The sequence below is a fragment of the Filicampus tigris genome, chromosome 7, assembly GCF_054856515.1.
Source record: "Filicampus tigris isolate MCC_2025a chromosome 7, RoL_Ftig_1.0, whole genome shotgun sequence".
In the NCBI taxonomy this organism is placed as follows: domain Eukaryota; kingdom Metazoa; phylum Chordata; class Actinopteri; order Syngnathiformes; family Syngnathidae; genus Filicampus; species Filicampus tigris.
In genome coordinates, this window is record NC_141223.1 from 21,097,304 (window position 1) to 21,115,244 (window position 17,941).

Here is a 17,941-nt window from a genome sequence, read left to right on the forward strand (position 1 = left end):
GTGAGCTGCATATTCTATTGCATGAAAGGCAACAGATTAATTGACCTTCTGCCATCTGGTGGAAAATCATTCAACATCTCTGACTGTCACTACGACAGATTGAGCGGATGTACTGTACATCATTTCTTATGGCAAATACTGATTCCGTTTTCATACGACTGGGTTTTAGCCAGACTTTTTCGAACCGATTAATCATGAAAACCGTGCTTTGCATTGCCCTGCCTCAGTCTCAGACAGCTGTGGTGTGAAATAAAAAACACTAGGGTTGTTACTTTGATGGGGAAACAAAACAAAACAAAACAATTGTTCTTTTTGGAAAGTGTCATGACAATTGTGCCTTGTAGAGTACCAGCACAGTCTAATGAGCACACTGTTTGTTTTGAGGTTACTGTCATGACTGCATAAAACAGGAAGGATATATATATATATATATATATATATATATATATATATATATATATATATATATATATATATATATATATATATTTTTTTTTTTTTTTTTTTTTGGGGGGGGTGGGATTGGGGTTTGGGGGGTAAATATGATGAGAAGTTGCGCGCAAAACATTACCATATTTAGTCTACTTTTAAACCAGAGGGATTGTTGGAGCAAACATGGCGAGTGGTTTAAGGGGATTAAAAGTGATCCTTGCCTAAGGCAGATCACAATCGCACTTCTCATTACTATATCACAGACGTGCACACGTAATCAAAACAATACAAGTCTGTGCTCTGCTTCAATGTTTTTTTTTCTTTTCTTCTCCGAAATGAGGCCTGAAGTCTGAGTCATCAGCATGGCGCTCACACTGGGAGAGAGTAGATAATCAGAACGCTGCCTTTTTATCAGTGTGCTGAGAGAAGATGACAGGCACGCAGTGGAGCTGAGAACGAACGGGATGACAGCACGTACTGGCAGCAGATAAGAAGCCGGGAGTAATCACTAATTTCATAATGCTAATGTACTGTATAGATACAGAGCAAAGGTGGAATAAAAAAAATGTTTGTTCCATTTTTATCTCGCTACGCCCAGCTGCTTGCCAAAGACATGAATTTAAGATGCCATAAGGAATAACTGCGCGTCTTCCCCTTACTTGCATCACTGTGATGAATGCGAACAGGCAGGGGTACAAATGTCAACAAGCTGACCAAGTTGATGAAGCTGGTTATATAACATGTAGTAGACAGCAAAAGAAACCGTGACAATGACAACTTCTGAAACCATTCTGGTCAATGTACACGCTAAATGCTAATAATACATGATTGACCATTTCTCTGGACAGCAACTTTAGCACTGATGCTAATGCTAACACAAATTATGATCAGTCTCCTGGCTGCATGGTTCAAAATGATTAGAAACCAATTATAATTTAAGTCAAGGTCAGTAGCATCAAAGCTAGCCCTTATATTCCAGCAGGTTTAAGATAGCCTAACTTTATCCCCTTGGAGCACAGTGGCCTCTAACCTGAAATTTTTGAGGTGCAAGTAAAACATTTAAGGATGCACAGCATAAATCGACTTGCAAAGTAGGTATTAACATTCCCACTAAATTTCACTATACTGATTACTGGCAAATGGGCTGAAATGTGAAGCAGAAGTTTGCAGGAAACAAAACATATTCAATAATAACAATAAAAACAATAACATGCAATTATTAATTTTTCATACTACATTATATGAACTCTAGGCAATTATTGAAATCTCATATATATATATTTTTTTTTTTTAAACATCAAACTTGATGTATGGAATACAGTAATCTCTCATTTATACCAGTTAATGGGGACCAGAACCCCCACGTAAGGTGAAAAACCACGACGTAGAGGTTGACTTTTTTTTGTAATATAATAACTTAATTTATTTTATTTTGGTGGGGTTTATGCCTCTATCATGCCGTTGTGAAACCCCAACTTGGTTCCCACCCTTCTAAATACTTGATACCAGGGGCGGAGCCATGAGTGGGTTTGGGTGTGTGCACAGACCTAGCCAGCAGTGTTGTTTTTGGCAGGCATTTTAGATTTAGTCTTATTCTTAGTCTTTTGGACGAAAATGCTTATTAGTTTTCGTCACATTTAGTCATTCCTATTAGTGATAGTTTAAGTCTAGTTTTAGTCGATGAAAACTCAAAAATATTTTAGTCTAGTTTTAGTCGACGGAAACTCCCCCAAAAAGTTTTAATGTAGTTTTTGTAAATTAAGTCAATGAAAATTCAAAAAGGTTTTAGTTCGTTTTAGTTATAAAAATAGGCATACAATATTTCGTACGTACATTCCGTACATAAAGGCAAACATTTTTTAACTGATCCGTCAAAAAATGTAAGTACTTTGGCGGCTAACCGCATTGCTAAGGCTAAAAAGTCATTCAATATTGGTGAAATAAAAAAACCTGTGGATTGGCGTTTATTATTGTACACACACACACACCCCAAAGCGGACCAACCGGTCCGTGGTAGAAAAATGGTTGAGGACCACTGCCTTAATCTACTTTTAACATTTGACGTTACGCACAACAAGAGTATGAATTGATGTTAGCCATGACGTTAGCTCAACCAAAATAACTTATGCCTAAAGTCAGTGACAAAATATCAGCGTGGTGAGCCCTCAGATGTCGCTTGAGATTTTCTTAACACTTAGTTTGTGGTCACATTCACTGTTACCGCTGTATACAATGCATCGTGTTGTTCTTTCTGCTGGGTTGTACAGAAAGTATGTCCATATGTTTCCTTCGTTTCCGACCACCAAGCCCATTTGTTGTCACTGTTGCCATGGTCCGTGAAAGGAAAGCGTGTTAGTGTGCGTAAGCCGAGACAAATGACCGCAGATCTGTCCGTGTTTTGTTGTGCGGGTGTGTGCGACGCGTGCGCCCCGCATGCGGCCCCGCGTGCTGTCCCGGCGGTGGCCGTGCCCAAATGAGGATAGGTTGCACCAGCATTGCATTTTTTTGAAAGACAGATTACGTGTACAATAGGAAGGGATGTCATAAATTTTGAACGTCTGACGGACCACACGCTAACAATTTCGTCCTGTCTCGTCACCGAAAATTCATGTACGTCACGTCATGTTTTCGTCATCAAAGAGCCACGTTTAGCTCGTTATCGTCTCGTTATCGTAATGAAAAAAAGGGGCGTTAATGAAATATTTTCGTCATCGTCATCGTTGACGAAAACAACAATGCTACCCAGATTGACAGACTGTGATAGATTGACAATCAGCTCACAGGATAAAGCTACATTGTTCGATCTCGTGCCGGGAAACGATCACGCGCCTTATATGAGTGCCCGTGGGTATGTACAAAGCCTTTGAGTCAACTCTAGGGATGTCCCGACCTGATCACGTGATTGTAAATCGGGGCTGATCATGATTTTCAGCTGATCCAGTATCGAGTGAAAAAGATCATTTTTACTATTCTCTGAACATTTGAAGATCATCAAGGATTTAAATATATATGAATGGCTTTATATTAGCCAACAGATAAACCAATATGGCAATTACACATTTACGGACATTGCATAATCAGTTAAAAGTGTTAGAGTTAGTGTGCCCTGATCCGACCATGCGACCAGCTGGAGAGGATCAGCCCTACAGACAGGGCCAGCCAGGGTGGAGACCAGCCCACATTATGTTTACATAAATTATGTTAAGATAAAACAAACACGCATTGAGTAAGTAGTTGTTTTGTAAATTGCTAATTGGGCTTATGCCCTAGAGACTTGCAGAACATTCAAACAGTCACAAAACTACAAAATATGCAAATATCTTGCCAAATAGAAAAGTAACAACTTAGTTTTATATTACACAATGTTATTATTTTTTTGTAGTGATGTAATTAGTGTGACACATGCGCGCGCACACGCAGTCACACAGACACAACGTCTCCTCCACTGGACATTGGTTTGAGACCCTGTCTAAACGTAGCTGGGGTTTTTGAAAACGCCGGATATAAACCTGCGGTTAGCCCTATCATTCACACGTCCCCGGAGTTTTTTCAGTGAAAACGTAAAACGCAGTGGAGATTTGCGGATATCTCCGGAAATCTCCGAATCCGCGTTTTGCTTTGGACGGTTACACCCGGAGATTTACGTCGTGTGACAACAATGCTTTGACGTCATTGTGCATGATTTCATGCGAGTCAATTCTCGCGGCGCTGCGTTGGTTACAACCATTCTCGATGCACTTTTTGCTTACTTATTTGTCCGCAACCAACCACTGCTTCTCGTTGAATTGTTTTAAAGCAATTCTGACCTCTTGTCGGTTCTCCCGAACGCGTTTGGCGCCGTGTTTTTGGTTTCGTAGAAGTGACGTCAAAGGACGGAATTTCCTTCTGATGAATGGACAGCATTTGGCTAACTACTGCCACCCAGAGGCATGCCAAATGCGTTTGAAAACGCACTTCCGCGGTTTCGTGTGGATGCGTTTTTATGTGTATTCCAATGCAGGCAGGGGGAGGATATGCGGTTGTCAACAAACCCCGGCTACGTGGGTTTTTCTTCATAGGGACAGGCAAGCCAAAAGATTGACTCGTTAAATAGTCTGCCTTGCCTGTTAAAAAGAAGCCCCCGGCATTGTTCCTGACAGGTTGCATTTAACAAGGTAATAAATCAATCGTGTCCTTTGTAGATGAGAGAAGTCACGCACGTACCCAACATGCAGAGCTGCGTGGGATCTTCATTTTAGCCGGCACAATTCTTGAAATAACATTCTAAATGTATTGTCTACCATTAAATCAAATGTTTAACAGAGAAATCCCTCATTCAATGCTAATGCTTATATGGGCTATTCAACCAAATTGGTGCCCTTTGCGTCCCCATGTAATTACATGAAAATACATTTTTATCAAGCACCCTGCACGTCAATATGTGCTAGCTGTGTTTAAAGTCAACATTCAAGTAGCGTAAATGTCATGGCTGGAAACCACTAAGAGTTTCAGTACAAAAACAATATCTGAGATGAACCAATGCATTGAATGGTTCAATATAAGTATCAAATTTTGTGCTAAAAAAGGGGGGAAAAATATTGAACTTTGAGTTTATTTTGAGAGTATTACAAAAAGAATTTGCCTACTGATGTGGTGGAATAGTCCACATTTTGTTTAAAAATGGTTTAGTTTACATATACAACACAATAGTATCGTGGAGGGGGGTTCATTTCTCAAGCTTTGCTTCTGCACTTTCATTTTTAACCTGTACACATGTTTTAAATTTGTTTCTATTTTTAAATCTGCGTGCGCTTGATGACTGAAATACAAGTTCTCATTTTTCAAATTTACTGGTCACATATGCGCAAGTAGGTGGAAAATTTACTTGCACTGTCTCAAGTTTTAGGGGCAAAACACCACCATTTAGGGGCAGTCTTTAGCCCTAATAAAAGCTGCTATATGAAATACATTTAGCAAAATTATAGACTGTGTGTGTGTACATATATAACACACATATACATACGATTGAATCGGGCAATCGGTTTTGATGTAAAAGATGTAAATGCATCAAATCAAATCGTTCCACCTTAAAATGTATGGAATCGTTTTTCATTGGAGAGATATAACTTGGAAGGAAATGTCACATTTACCGTACTGACAAGTGAAACTCATTAAATCATACATTCTCGAACTGAGCTGTACCACATCGTATCGAATCGTAATATCGCATAACTGAACTGAACAGAATCATCTTACTTTAAAATCAGTCCTTGAATTGTATCACACCCCATGTACTGCGATACATACTGTACACATCCGTGAATCGACTTTTATTGCCGACACGTAAGTAAGTAACTAAGTATATGAAGTCGGTGATCCAAGGTGCTATTTTTAGGTCATAGTTTTGCCATAACATCAGAAACCGCAATGACCTCACCTTGTACTCTCGAATGATGCCGCTGTAAGCACTATGAGGCGGCGGCTCCCAGGACACGCTGATACTGGAGCTGTTGGTAAGCTGCACCACCGACACCGCCTGCGGTGCTGCGCTCAACACTGCAGAGTGATAAGAAAAGAACGGTATAATGATTCATTGTTATTATCAAACATGCGCATTCTCTGTTCTGCTGCAGGTTCCTCCCATACTGGCAGTTTTTCCTCGATTCTAGATCTGCTCTGAGAAATCCTCTGTTGTGATTTGGCTCTCTATAAATAAAATTGAATTGGATCGAATTCTCGTCATTTACCTTCCTCCGGGGTGCGCAGAAACACTATGAGGCTGTCGTGTCCCTGCAGCTCATTGAAGTAAGGCCTTATCTTCACCTCGTATTCAGCGTCGCGGAGCAAATCCTCTAAGACGGCGCTGTGGTCCGACGTGGCTTCCACATCCTGGACCAGCCAGGAGCTGCCGATGCTGCGGTAAAACACGCGGTAACCCTGAACGTCGGATGAATGACGGGCTACCTGCAGGGAGTCGGCGCGGAGGAAGCAGAAATTCAGCGATCCGATTAGGAAGACGCTTTTGGGAAGATAAGCGCATCTTTGACACTGTGCGTGAACAACTCACGGTCCAAGAAATCTTGGCGCTGGTGGGAGACAGAACGACGGGCTTTGACAGGTAAACCGACACCTCGCCAAGTTCCCTCTGCACCTGTCTGTGGTCCACGCCTGTTTCTGGAGGACTCCCATCTGGAACACAAACACAAGCACTTATAAGTACCCAACCACAGAGAATTAGCAGAAAACGCTGAACTTTAGTTGACATCCAACCAGGGGCGTAATAGTTTAGGGGTTTTCATAGTTTTGACTTTGTTTTGACTTTTGTTTTTTTAAATTGGACTCATTTTAATTTGTTTTAAAAGCAGGTTTGTTAGATTTTACATTTCTTTTTATTTTTTTAAAAAGGTTTTGTTTTAGTTTTGTTTGTATTAGTTTTAGTATGGATGTTTTTTAATATGGAGTATTTGTCGAGTGCAAGTTAAGAAGAAGGTCAGTAAGTGTTGTGTAAGAAAGTAAACTACAATTCTCCAACGACTGTTTGACCTTCTTCCTAATGTCAGACATACACCAATAACAAAATAAATCCGTTCAAAACGAACCCCAAAAGCACATGTGTGATATTAATTGATCGAGATGAATCAAAGGACATTTTCGCTATAATTACAATTTTACTAACATAAGACGTAGTTTCAGTTAGTATTTGTTTTTTGTAAAAACATTTCCATTTTTATTTTTATTTCATTCATGAAAACTTAATTTCAATTTTTGTTTGAGTTATTTCATTAGTTTACGTTACCTATAATAACCTCGCATGCAACATTAATCCAAGGAGAAAAAGCAGCACATTTCTGCTTTACTGACAACTGATTGCTTCGTCCTCAACTGAAGAAGCAATTGTTTATTATTGGAAGTCATTTTTTTTCACCACTTCAACTTAAAAGTATCAGAACAATGATCTGTATCCAAAACATTAATGAAGGGGATTTTTGGTAGAAATTAGGGGAACTTTTTGGGGTGAGGGAATGTGGATGAAAAGTATTTTGGGTGTAAATGTGCAAAAGGTTATTTAAGTGAAGACATAAGTACAAAGTGGTTTGGTGGAGATATGGGGCAAAAGTAGATTCTGTGGAAATGTGGAAAAAAAGTGGATTTGGTTGAAATATGGGGCACGTGGTTTTTGGAGGAAACATGGGAGAAAGGTGGTTTTGGCAGAAGGTAAAGTGTTTTTTTTAATTAAAACATTGGGTTAAAGGTGATTTTAGTGGAAATGTTGAAGAAAGGTAGTTTTGGTGGACACAAGGGCATTAATTGGTCCTGGTGGACTTTGGCTTTGAAGGCAACATTACCTGTGTTCAGTATTTTTGGGTGGGCAAATGTTAAATAGCTCGTTTCTGTGGAAATGTAGTACAAACGCTAATTTGAGAGGACGTGCGAGAAAGTAGGTTTTGATGGAAATATGGGTGAAAGGTGGTTTGAGTGTACATGTGAGAAGCAGGTAGTATTGGTAAGAATTGTGGATTTGGGGGGCATGTGGGTGAAAAGTGGCGATGAGTGACTGGTGATCTTAATGAAAATGTGGCTCACAGGTGTTTTTTTTTTGGGGGGGGGTGGAAATGTGGTTCACAGGTGGGTTTTGGTGGGCACATAGCATAAGTGTGCTATAGGATTTGGTTCTTACCCTGAGTCCTGACAGGCTCCGAGATGGGGCTGGGGTCGCTCAGGCCGTAAGAGTTGAGGGCTCTGACGATGAAGAGGTACACGGTGTTGGGCAAGAGCCCCACGACCGTGTGCCGCTCGTGCCGCACGTGGTCGGCCACCGTCTGCCAGGTGCTGCCCACCGATTGGCTGCGGGCGACAATCGATCCAGCCCGTCAAACAAAATGCCCTCACTGTGCTGTGACTTTCCCAAAACGAATGAGCGAATTTGCTGACGGTGCGCAAAATAAGAACTAATGTCACACCTAAAGGTGAACCTGAAGCGATGCTTGCTGATGCTGATAATGAAATGCACAAAATAGTTTAAATTGGCGGCCCTTTGTGTGCTTAGCATTGTTTGACTCCCTTATCACTGTATCTGCTGATAACAAGGTAATCCTAATGGAATGATAAGCGGGATGAAAGTTGCAGCGTCAATGACATTTGGATTCACATGCCATCAAACGCTATTACAGTAATAAACTATAGCTACAGTATTAACATGACAAATAGGAGCTCTTTTCATCACTGGTGGAAAGTAGAAGTAGATGTTTCAGGTATCTGTTTATTTGAGTATTCATTCATCAGAAGACCTTTTGCTTTGACCACCTACAATCTAAAAACATCCATCCATCCATCCATTATCTGTACCGCTTCTCCTCACAAGGGTCACGGGGCGTGCTGGAGCCTATCCCAGCTGTCTTTGGGCAGTAGGCGGGGGACACCCTGAACTGGTTGCCAGCCAATCGCAGGGCACACAGAGACAAACATCCGCACTCACAATCACACCTAGGGACAATTTAGAGAGTCCAATCAACTTACCATGCATGTTTTTGGAATGTGGGAGGAAACCGGAGTGCCCGGAGAAAACCCACGCAGGCACGGGGAGAACATGCAAACTCCACACAGGGAGGCCGGAGCCGGGATCGAACCCACGACCTCTGAACTGTGAGGCGGACGTGCTAACCAGTCGACCACCGTGCCGCCCTCAATCTAAAAACAGTTGGGTTAAAAATAACACAATTTTGTGTCAAAACTGGACCAATCCACAAATTCAAATTGACCCAACTTTCTGGGTTGTTTTCTGCAAGAACAACCACTAAAATGGGTACTTTTGTACTAAACAACGCAAGTAGGTGGGTCAAATTGACCCAATTTGTGGATTGGTCCATTTTTGACCCAAAATTGTGTTATTTTTAGCAATTGTTTTTAGAGTGTAGGTGGCACTTGCACTGTATATAATTGACAGTAGAGACACAATTGTTACTTTTGTACTTAGTAGTCTGTACCTTTAAGTGCAGGAAATTTAATCAGTACTTCTGCTTTTATCAGTCTTTTATCTGTAAATAAGTAAATATCTGTACACTGGTGCTTTCATATCAGTTGAATTCATTCCATGATCACACTTGTGACACAAAACGAGCGCCCAACCAATATATATATTTTTTTTGAGGCAGATGCCGATAACAATAACCGATTCATACATACATACATATACACTGAAAAAAAAAGATAAAATAAAATCATCTGTATCCACCACATTTTTAAAGATGCTTAAAAATATTTGGATTCAGATGATTTTATTTCATGCAACCACTTAAACGAAATAAACTTGAGCAAATCATACACAACAGTTTTTTAAAGTATATATAAGTAATACAATAAATATTTAAATTTATTTTTAAAATAAATAAATACATTTTGAGCCCATTCATGATTGCAACAATAAATATATGAATCACAAGCAGATGTTGTACTTTAGAATTTGTTTAACTTTACAACAGAGAGAAAAATCAGCAACATGGAGATGTTTTGGGGGGTTTTTTGCCATTTTTTGGGGGGTGGGTAATGTCTCAATGCCATTATCTTTGTCTTATGTAGTAATGTGTTAAAGCATATAAGCCAAAAAAAAATCTGGATTTTTTTTTTAAATTTTGCCAATTTCAAAAGAGCTAATATCAACCATTTAAATTGAAAAATATATTAGAAAAATCTGAATAGGTAAATCCACTGGTGCCGAACCACAAATCTGCGGGCCCACTGCACTTTTGCCACCTCTGCTTTTAACGATATGGTGTGCCTAATGTAGTGTCCAGTGGTTATAGCCGCCGATGTTGCGCAAACATCTCTAACAAACGACTTGGTGGACTTTAAGAGTGAACTGGCATGGTCCAAGGGATAGGTCATAGCTGCCAATGTGACCACCTCAATAACTGTCACCCTTTTTTCCTCTTCCACAGTAAACTTTCCAGTCTCGCTTTTGGATCTCCCTCCCCTGATGCAGTCTGTGTCGCTCCACGGCACTTAACAGAACCATCTTGCCCTTGGGTGCCAATGAGTCATTGGTGAAATGTAAATGATTTGAGATGAAGAGGCCAGGCTTCAATAGCGGGGAAAAAAAGTCACGGATTAAAACAGACAGCAACACAGTGTGGGATGCATTAAAAATAACTGGAGACATTTTCTTTTAAGATGAAAAAAAAAAAAGAAAGAAAAAAAGGAGTGGAGTAAGCCAAGTAAGCCAAATGTCTGTACTTGGCTTGATAAGCCTCAACAGTGATACCCCCACCCCCCCACGAAGCTTGTAACATTCAATTGTATTATGGAGTACCACTGAAAAGAAAAAAAACGGTATAGAACATCCCCAATATACAGTATATAGTACATACAGTATTCACAGTATTACCACATGAATTACTCTTAAGCATACTTGGGTTATTTGAAAGGCAGTCTATAAAGAGGTATTATGACAATGAACAAATGAAACTCTCACTGACAGTGTTAATCAAAAACAAATGTTTTTTTACGCCCAATTTTTGATTGATTCATCAGGGGTCTCAAACTGATTTTTTTAATTGCAAAAAAAAATTGATACTAGTGATGTCAAGCGATTAATTTTTTAAAACTAATTAATCGCACATTTTTCCACAATTGATCGGGATTAATTGCACTTTTCAACTCCAATTTTCTACGAAGCATGTAACGGATATTTTTTACTTCAGTAAAGTCTTGGAATTAATATGGATTTTTTTCTTAAGTATATTTCGATTCAAAGATTATTCTAATAGCTTTCTTTGATCCTTGAATACGATTCGTTTCCTGTAAAGTACAACTGTTGAACAATATGCCAAAGACGTACAACTAATATGGTATTTGAATTTGGCTTTGCAAAGTGCGCAAATTATTTTGGATTTCTCCAATGAGCCGTCGAGCAACTTTTTAAAGTAAAACTACGCAAAGGTCCGTCTTTGTCTGTTTTTGCTCCCTCCTCTAAGTTTGGCTGCAAAATGAGCAGAGGTCAGCTGCCATGGGAATTAAATAAAAATGAGTTAAAAAAAAACATGTTTTATAAAATTTTAATTAATCTACAAAATTCACAGATTAACTTTGACAGCCCTAATTATTACATTGTAATGTCTGGTTACCCTCAGAGGAACTTTACATTATGACTGTGAAACCATTGGGATGGATGGATAGATAGATAGATAGATAGATAGATAGATAGATAGATAGATAGATAGATAGATAGATAGATAGATAGATAGATAGAGAGATAGATAGAGAGATAGAGAGATAGAGAGATAGAGAGATAGATAGATAGATAGATAGATAGATAGAATACAATTTTATTTGTATGGTGCATTTCACAACAGCTCCAGCTGTAACAAAGCACTTCACATACAAACAACATAATACAGATAGATAGATGGATAGATGGAATGACAGACAGACAAACAAAGATAGATAGTGTATATAGAAATATAGTGTAGATAGAGATATAGTGTACATAGATGGGAAAATAGTTTTGAAATCGGAAGTCAAGGAAAATAGTTGCAAATAGAATTTACAACGGTATGCCCATGGTTAAGAACGCAAGAGAAAAGCCGGTACTAATACTATTAATTCCTACTATGCTAGCTTTCTGTTTGCAGATGTTGATAGTACTGACCTGTTGGGAGCTGCACACGCCTCTCACGGCACTGTCTCAATTGTGACTGCACAAACAAGTTTCCACACGGATGTAGATGAGTCCAATTGTAATAATCTGGCAAGTCTTGCTGCAGCTAATCAGTGGAATTTTGCTTATCTGGTAAACTGTGGAGAAAAAACTTGATGTGCTACAAAGAAAAAACCTGATGTGCTAAAAAAAAAAACTAAAAAAAAAAAAAAAAAACTGACTATAATTTTGGAACCAGCATGCCAATTTTAGTTTTAATCATTTCAAAATTTTAAACCAACAGATTTTTTTTTTCAAATTGTTCCCCAGTGTTATGGTAGATTTGCGCAAGAAACAAAGACACACAAGATTTGCTTTGGTGGGCCACTCAAATAAGATGTAGCAGGCAGCATCTGTCCACCGTGCCTCGAGTATGAGTCAGTGATCATCAACTGGTGGGTTGGGACCCAAAGTGTAAAATGTATTCATTCAAAATGTATTCATACGCTGTAACAGTGGCATATCAAGCTCCCACATGGGAAATATTAGATAAGCGGCAAGAAGTGTATTTGCCTCGTGCTTTAGCAATAGTTAACTTTGTATAATTATGCTTTTGGCAGGATGTCAAGCCCACTTGAAACGGTGATTAAAAACACAGACTGTATACTGTATGCGGTTAGAGACGCTATTAATAAACAAAACTTTGCCTTTAAGTTCTAACAAAGTGGGTCGAGACTTTAGAACTAAAGGAAATTGTGTCTCAACAATGTGGTGACAACAATTGAAAAAGCACAGCACGAGATGGTGCAGGTGTACCTAATAAAGTGACCATTGCGTCCAGACTCATGCCGTACATACCTGAAGGCCTCGAGGACGTAAGAGGTGACGGCGGCCCCGCCCTCGTGAGGATTCGACTGCCAGGTGAGGGTGACGCTGTTCCTGGTCACATCGGTCACCACGGGCTTTTGCGGGGGTCCTGGCAGCTGGATGAACTCGGAAATTCGGGACGGGGGCAAGACGGAGCCTTCTGTTGAGAAAGGGAACAGTGAGGGGTTTTGCGGATGACGTGCTCCTCCGCGAAAGAGTAGCACGGAGACAACGTACCTCTGACAGTTAGCACCCCGCTCCAGCTCGATTCCCCCGTGGGGCTGGACGCCACGCACGTGTATATACCCGAGTCAGCTTCCTGTTGGGTCAAAGTCAGCATTTGAGGGCCACAAAAATTGGGAAAAGGACATCAATTTCCAGAGATCATAAAAATATTGAAGATATAAAACTGCTGACTGGATATCACCAAGATCATTATAACAATTTCATGGTTTGGGGCTGTCCTGAGGGGGTCCCACAGACAGTTAAACCTTAGGGATCCTTCACCATCTTAATCTGACTGCACTCAGAACAAACTATTTTCCCCTGCTGCCTCAAGTAATGATATACAACCAAATTTATTAGGACTGTTTGGGTAACTGCTCCTCAAATCCTTGAGTAATTTCTTAGTGTAGTATTAGTCACCTGGGGTGCAAAATTTGTAACATTTATCGCTCAGTGTGTCTAGGGTGATGTCCCTCGACCCGATATGCCTCAGTCCCACTTGCACATTTGCAAGTACTCAAGTTGTTGTTGGTAGAGTGTTGACGTGGCTGTTTGGTGCCATAATTTACCGACAAGCAACAGGCTGTGATTCAAGCAAGCTCGTTTGGTGGGCTGTGTGTGTGATATTTGAAAATTTTAGCCAAATCTGAATTTACAGTATAGATATCTGTTATACTTATTTGAAGTTATATTATTGCTGTATGCAGTATTTGTAACATTACTTTTGGCCAGTTTTGCCAGTTTACATCTGTGGCCGTCACATATCCTACGTTTGGGTGCACACTACCTACCATTCAAGGCAAGTGGTGACACACCACTGAAGATGGACTTTTTGCACCATTACAATACTGAACAACATGTAGTTATCATATCTTCCGCTCCATGAAACATATTAATGCACAAAGGTACACATGGCACTTTTGTTACATTTTAATATAACATAACATTATAATCATTATAGCCTTTATAAAAATGTGTTTGGGGGGGGGAGTTCGGGTATTGCACAATATGCCCCTGTGATGCGACCCAAGCTTTTGTCCTTAATTCATTCAGTGCCATTGACAAATTTACTTGTCTTTTCACAGTCCAGCCATTCAATCTCAGGAATTTATTGATATTTTTTGCAAATTTTTTTCCAACATTAGGGTAAAAGAGCGTCTGAAAATGTCTGGCAGTGAATCAGTTAAAGCCAAGTCAAAAATTTGGGGATGGGGTGGATTTATCCGATTAATTGTTATTTCACAAACGCGAGATTAATCAGAAAATCATGTTCACGGCACATTGAATAATATGAAAAGAAAATATTTGATTCGACCTCCGCTTCAATGCATTTTTTTTCTCCATGCATTACTTTTACTTTTGTACTATAAGTGGTTTTAAGACCAACACTTTAATACTTTTGCTTAAGTAGAAGATGGAATCGATACTTCAACTTCTATTAAAGTTTTTTTTTCCAAAAGGGTGGGAAAAAAGGTAAAAAAAAAAAAAGATACTGTATTTTCCGGTCTATAAGCCGCACCGTTGTATAAGCCGCACCCACTCTATTTTTAGAATATATATAAAAAAATAAAATAAAATAAAATAAAAATACAAATAAAAAAAAACACGTAAATAAACCGCACCTTTATATAAGCCGTACCTATCTACGTTGAAAACGTTTATAATTACTGCATTTACAGAACGATTATGAACTGTAAATGTACATGTATGTACTTGAGCAGATTCTTTCCGAACAGTGTCTTTTAACACTGCAGCAACGTTGCTGATTAAAACAGAAGAGAACCACGAGAAAATAAACAGTACTTATCTTCATTTCGCTGCCGACTGCCACTCCAGTTTGTCAGCTAATGTCCACTAGACTCCACCATCTATTGTTCTACTACATTCTACATATGCACCTGTCTTGTTTTATGTTAATAAAGTCAGCCAATCTAACACACGACATGCTAAATCAACAATAGCATTTCACATCGAAACAACAGAACAGACGTAACATCAGCCAATCGCATTCATGTGCACTTCACCTCTAGGCCTCTAGGAAAACATCAAAGCATTACAGCACCTAATGCAGTAACCTAATCTATGGCACCCTCGCCTGTTGAACTCCTCCACCTGCAGTCACATCCAGTGAATGGGAAATGTATTGTATTGAATTGTACTGTCATTCCGGTTAGAGCGCCCCGAGCGGTGGAAGAAAAATCCACAGAACAGCCACACCGGACTATAAACCGCATGGCTCAAAATCTAGGAAAAAAGTCGCGGCTTATAGTGCGGAAAATACAGTAGTCCTGGACATAGCTTAAAAGAAACAGAATTTAAGAGTTTCAAAGGTCCATAATTTCAAGACTGTTAAGAGTCTAGGGATGGCATTTTTTTACAACTGGTTTGCAGTAATTTCATTCCTAGGAATCGTTTGTTTGTGAGCCTGACAATTTTGCTTATTGATTTCTCTTAAAGGAACACTGTGTCATATATCAGTTTTTGTTGATTATGGCAGCACCATGTGGACAAAAATGGTATTGTTTTGACAAAAGTCAACAACATTTCCCACGCACGCCAGCGCATAATGTCGTAAAATCCTGAGCTCTCGCTGGTCTGCAAGTTGGACGGATTTACATTTCTGTTTCATTCTTCATTTCTATTTCCAGTGGCTGTGTGAAAGATGAATAGGGATGAGGTAATGAATCTAATTTTGTTCAAACAATACTTTTGTTTTTTTGTTTGTTTTGGGGCTTCTGCCATGACACCAATAATAGCGGGTGGATGTTCGAATCGACTTCCCGTGAGGTGAGTTTCCCGCAAAGCAATACAGGACATTTGTATTTTTTTTTGGTGTGCCAGGGTTGCTCCCATCCTCCTCCCCACCCAGGGCATGACAAAAATCTCATTCAACTACTTGTAAGTCAATGTTTCATCAAAAGAGTTGTGAAAATTTTGGTCGAATTCTTGCCAAGTGAAACTTTAAATCGCAAAAGAGTGATGGCCTCACATGCAAATGGTAAATTTTGTTCTGAACTCTTCTAACATGGTGCTACCACACAATATAACCCATTTATATCGTCATTTTCATGTGTGTTGAGTGTGGAAGAGACTCATGTACTACAGGTTCATGGAGTTATAAATATTTAAGAAGAATTTGAAAATAGGGCGGCACGGTGGTTGACTGGTTAGCACGTCCGCCTCACAGTTCAGAGGTCGTGGGTTCGATCCCGGCTCCGGCCCCCCTGTGTGGAGTTTGCATGTTCTCCCCGTGCCTGCGTGGGTTTCCTCCGGGTACTCTGGTTTCCTCCCACATTCCAAAAACATGCATGGTAAGTTGATTGGACTCTCTAAATTGCCCCTAGGTGTGATTGTGAGTGCGGATGTTTGTCTCTGTGTGCCCTGCGATTGGCTGGCAACCAATTCAGGGTGTCCCCCGCCTACTGCCCAAAGACAGTTGGGATAGGCTCCAGCACGCCCGCGACCCTTGTGAGGATAATGAATGAATGAATGAATGAATTTGAAAATAAGCGTATATGCATATGTAAATAAATTTTCCCATCAACTTTTTCCCCTGAATATGCTCTATTTGTAATCTAACCATAGTAACCCTGTGTGTCACTGGGGGCAGCACATTCTGTAGCAGTTAGTGTCAGGACTCGTGCCGCCCCGCCCCGCCCCGCACTGCATCGCACTGCTGCAAAGATCCAGAGACCCAATGAGATCATGCTCCGCAGTGTTGACCTTGGCGGTATGCAAGCAGGTGAACATCTTTAGATGACTTCAGCTCGTCAATGAAATATTGATGGCACGATGTTGGTGCACTGGCGGGGTAAATATTTTTAGTCCCTGACGCGTCATCTTCATTTCTACTTTTTTTTTTTTTTTTTTTTCTCCCTTGACACCCCCTCAGTGCTACACTAATGCATCTCTTCAGTTCCATTGAGCACATTGCCATGGCAGAACAACCCCCTCCTCTTCCTCTTCCTCTCAGTGGTGCACTGGCGCAAACCTTAATGTTAAGTACGCAAGAGCAGCCAATAAGTAGGCCTTTTAATTAGAAGCCAGTTTAGATGATTAATCGTCGATTTCCAGTCAATTAAGGATAAAGGATGCCGCCTTGCTAACCTCCAGGTGGCGTTACGCCACCGATAGCGCCCGCTCCTTCATCAAAGCCCAACGCATGAGCATTTGCAAACAGGAGTCTTCTTCATTAACATTACAATTATACACCATGTGAGCAAGTAATTGCAACGGAGAGATATGTGCCACCTCGGAGACATCGCTCTTTGAAGCTCACTCTAAATGTTATGAATCAAATTGGAAGTTGGCATGAAAGGCTATGTGAATTGGAAAGAAAAGCTGGAAGGAGAATGAAGGTCAGACAGGGTTGTTTACCTATAACCTGAAGCCTATTGGGAGACTTTAACATTTTTATAATTTGACCTTGTTGACAAATGCTTTAAGTCAACGGGAATACTAACCTAATTGCCGTCAACGGGTTTTTTTTCAATTGTGGGTTTTTATTTATTTATTTTTTTTCAAATGGGAATGGGCAGAGAAAGTCTTGGCCAACTCATTACGCTGGGAAAGTTAAAAAAAAAAAAAGAAAAAACACACAAACTATGGTAAGCAGATGGCAGCATTGGGTCTCTTGGATGAGCTCACCATGCATCAAAATAATATGAATGCTTGGGAATATGGCGCATCTCTTCAAGATCGACCGTGACACGCAGCTTGTGATGGGTCAAAGTGTTTGTCACATTAAATCTACAACAAAGACTGTCACAAAACAGAGAAAAGATAACGACAATTATTTAAATTTAG

At 39.9% G+C, this 17,941-nt stretch overlaps 1 protein-coding gene across 2 annotated transcripts in view; it reads right to left on the bottom strand.

The window, feature by feature from the left end:
- Nucleotides 1-17,941, bottom strand: part of LOC147145143 (roundabout homolog 2) — an 85,419-nt gene that overhangs the window by 17,644 nt on the left and 49,834 nt on the right. For both annotated transcript variants that reach the window (XM_086035542.1, XM_086035543.1), the window contains 6 exons: nt 13,148-13,229; nt 12,902-13,070; nt 8,090-8,256; nt 6,479-6,600; nt 6,159-6,375; nt 5,849-5,967 (listed from right to left, as the gene is read on the bottom strand). In XM_086035542.1, coding sequence (XP_085891668.1) covers nt 5,849-5,967; nt 6,159-6,375; nt 6,479-6,600; nt 8,090-8,256; nt 12,902-13,070; nt 13,148-13,229 — 876 coding nt within the window. The remainder of the gene's footprint in view (nt 1-5,848; nt 5,968-6,158; nt 6,376-6,478; nt 6,601-8,089; nt 8,257-12,901; nt 13,071-13,147; nt 13,230-17,941) is intronic.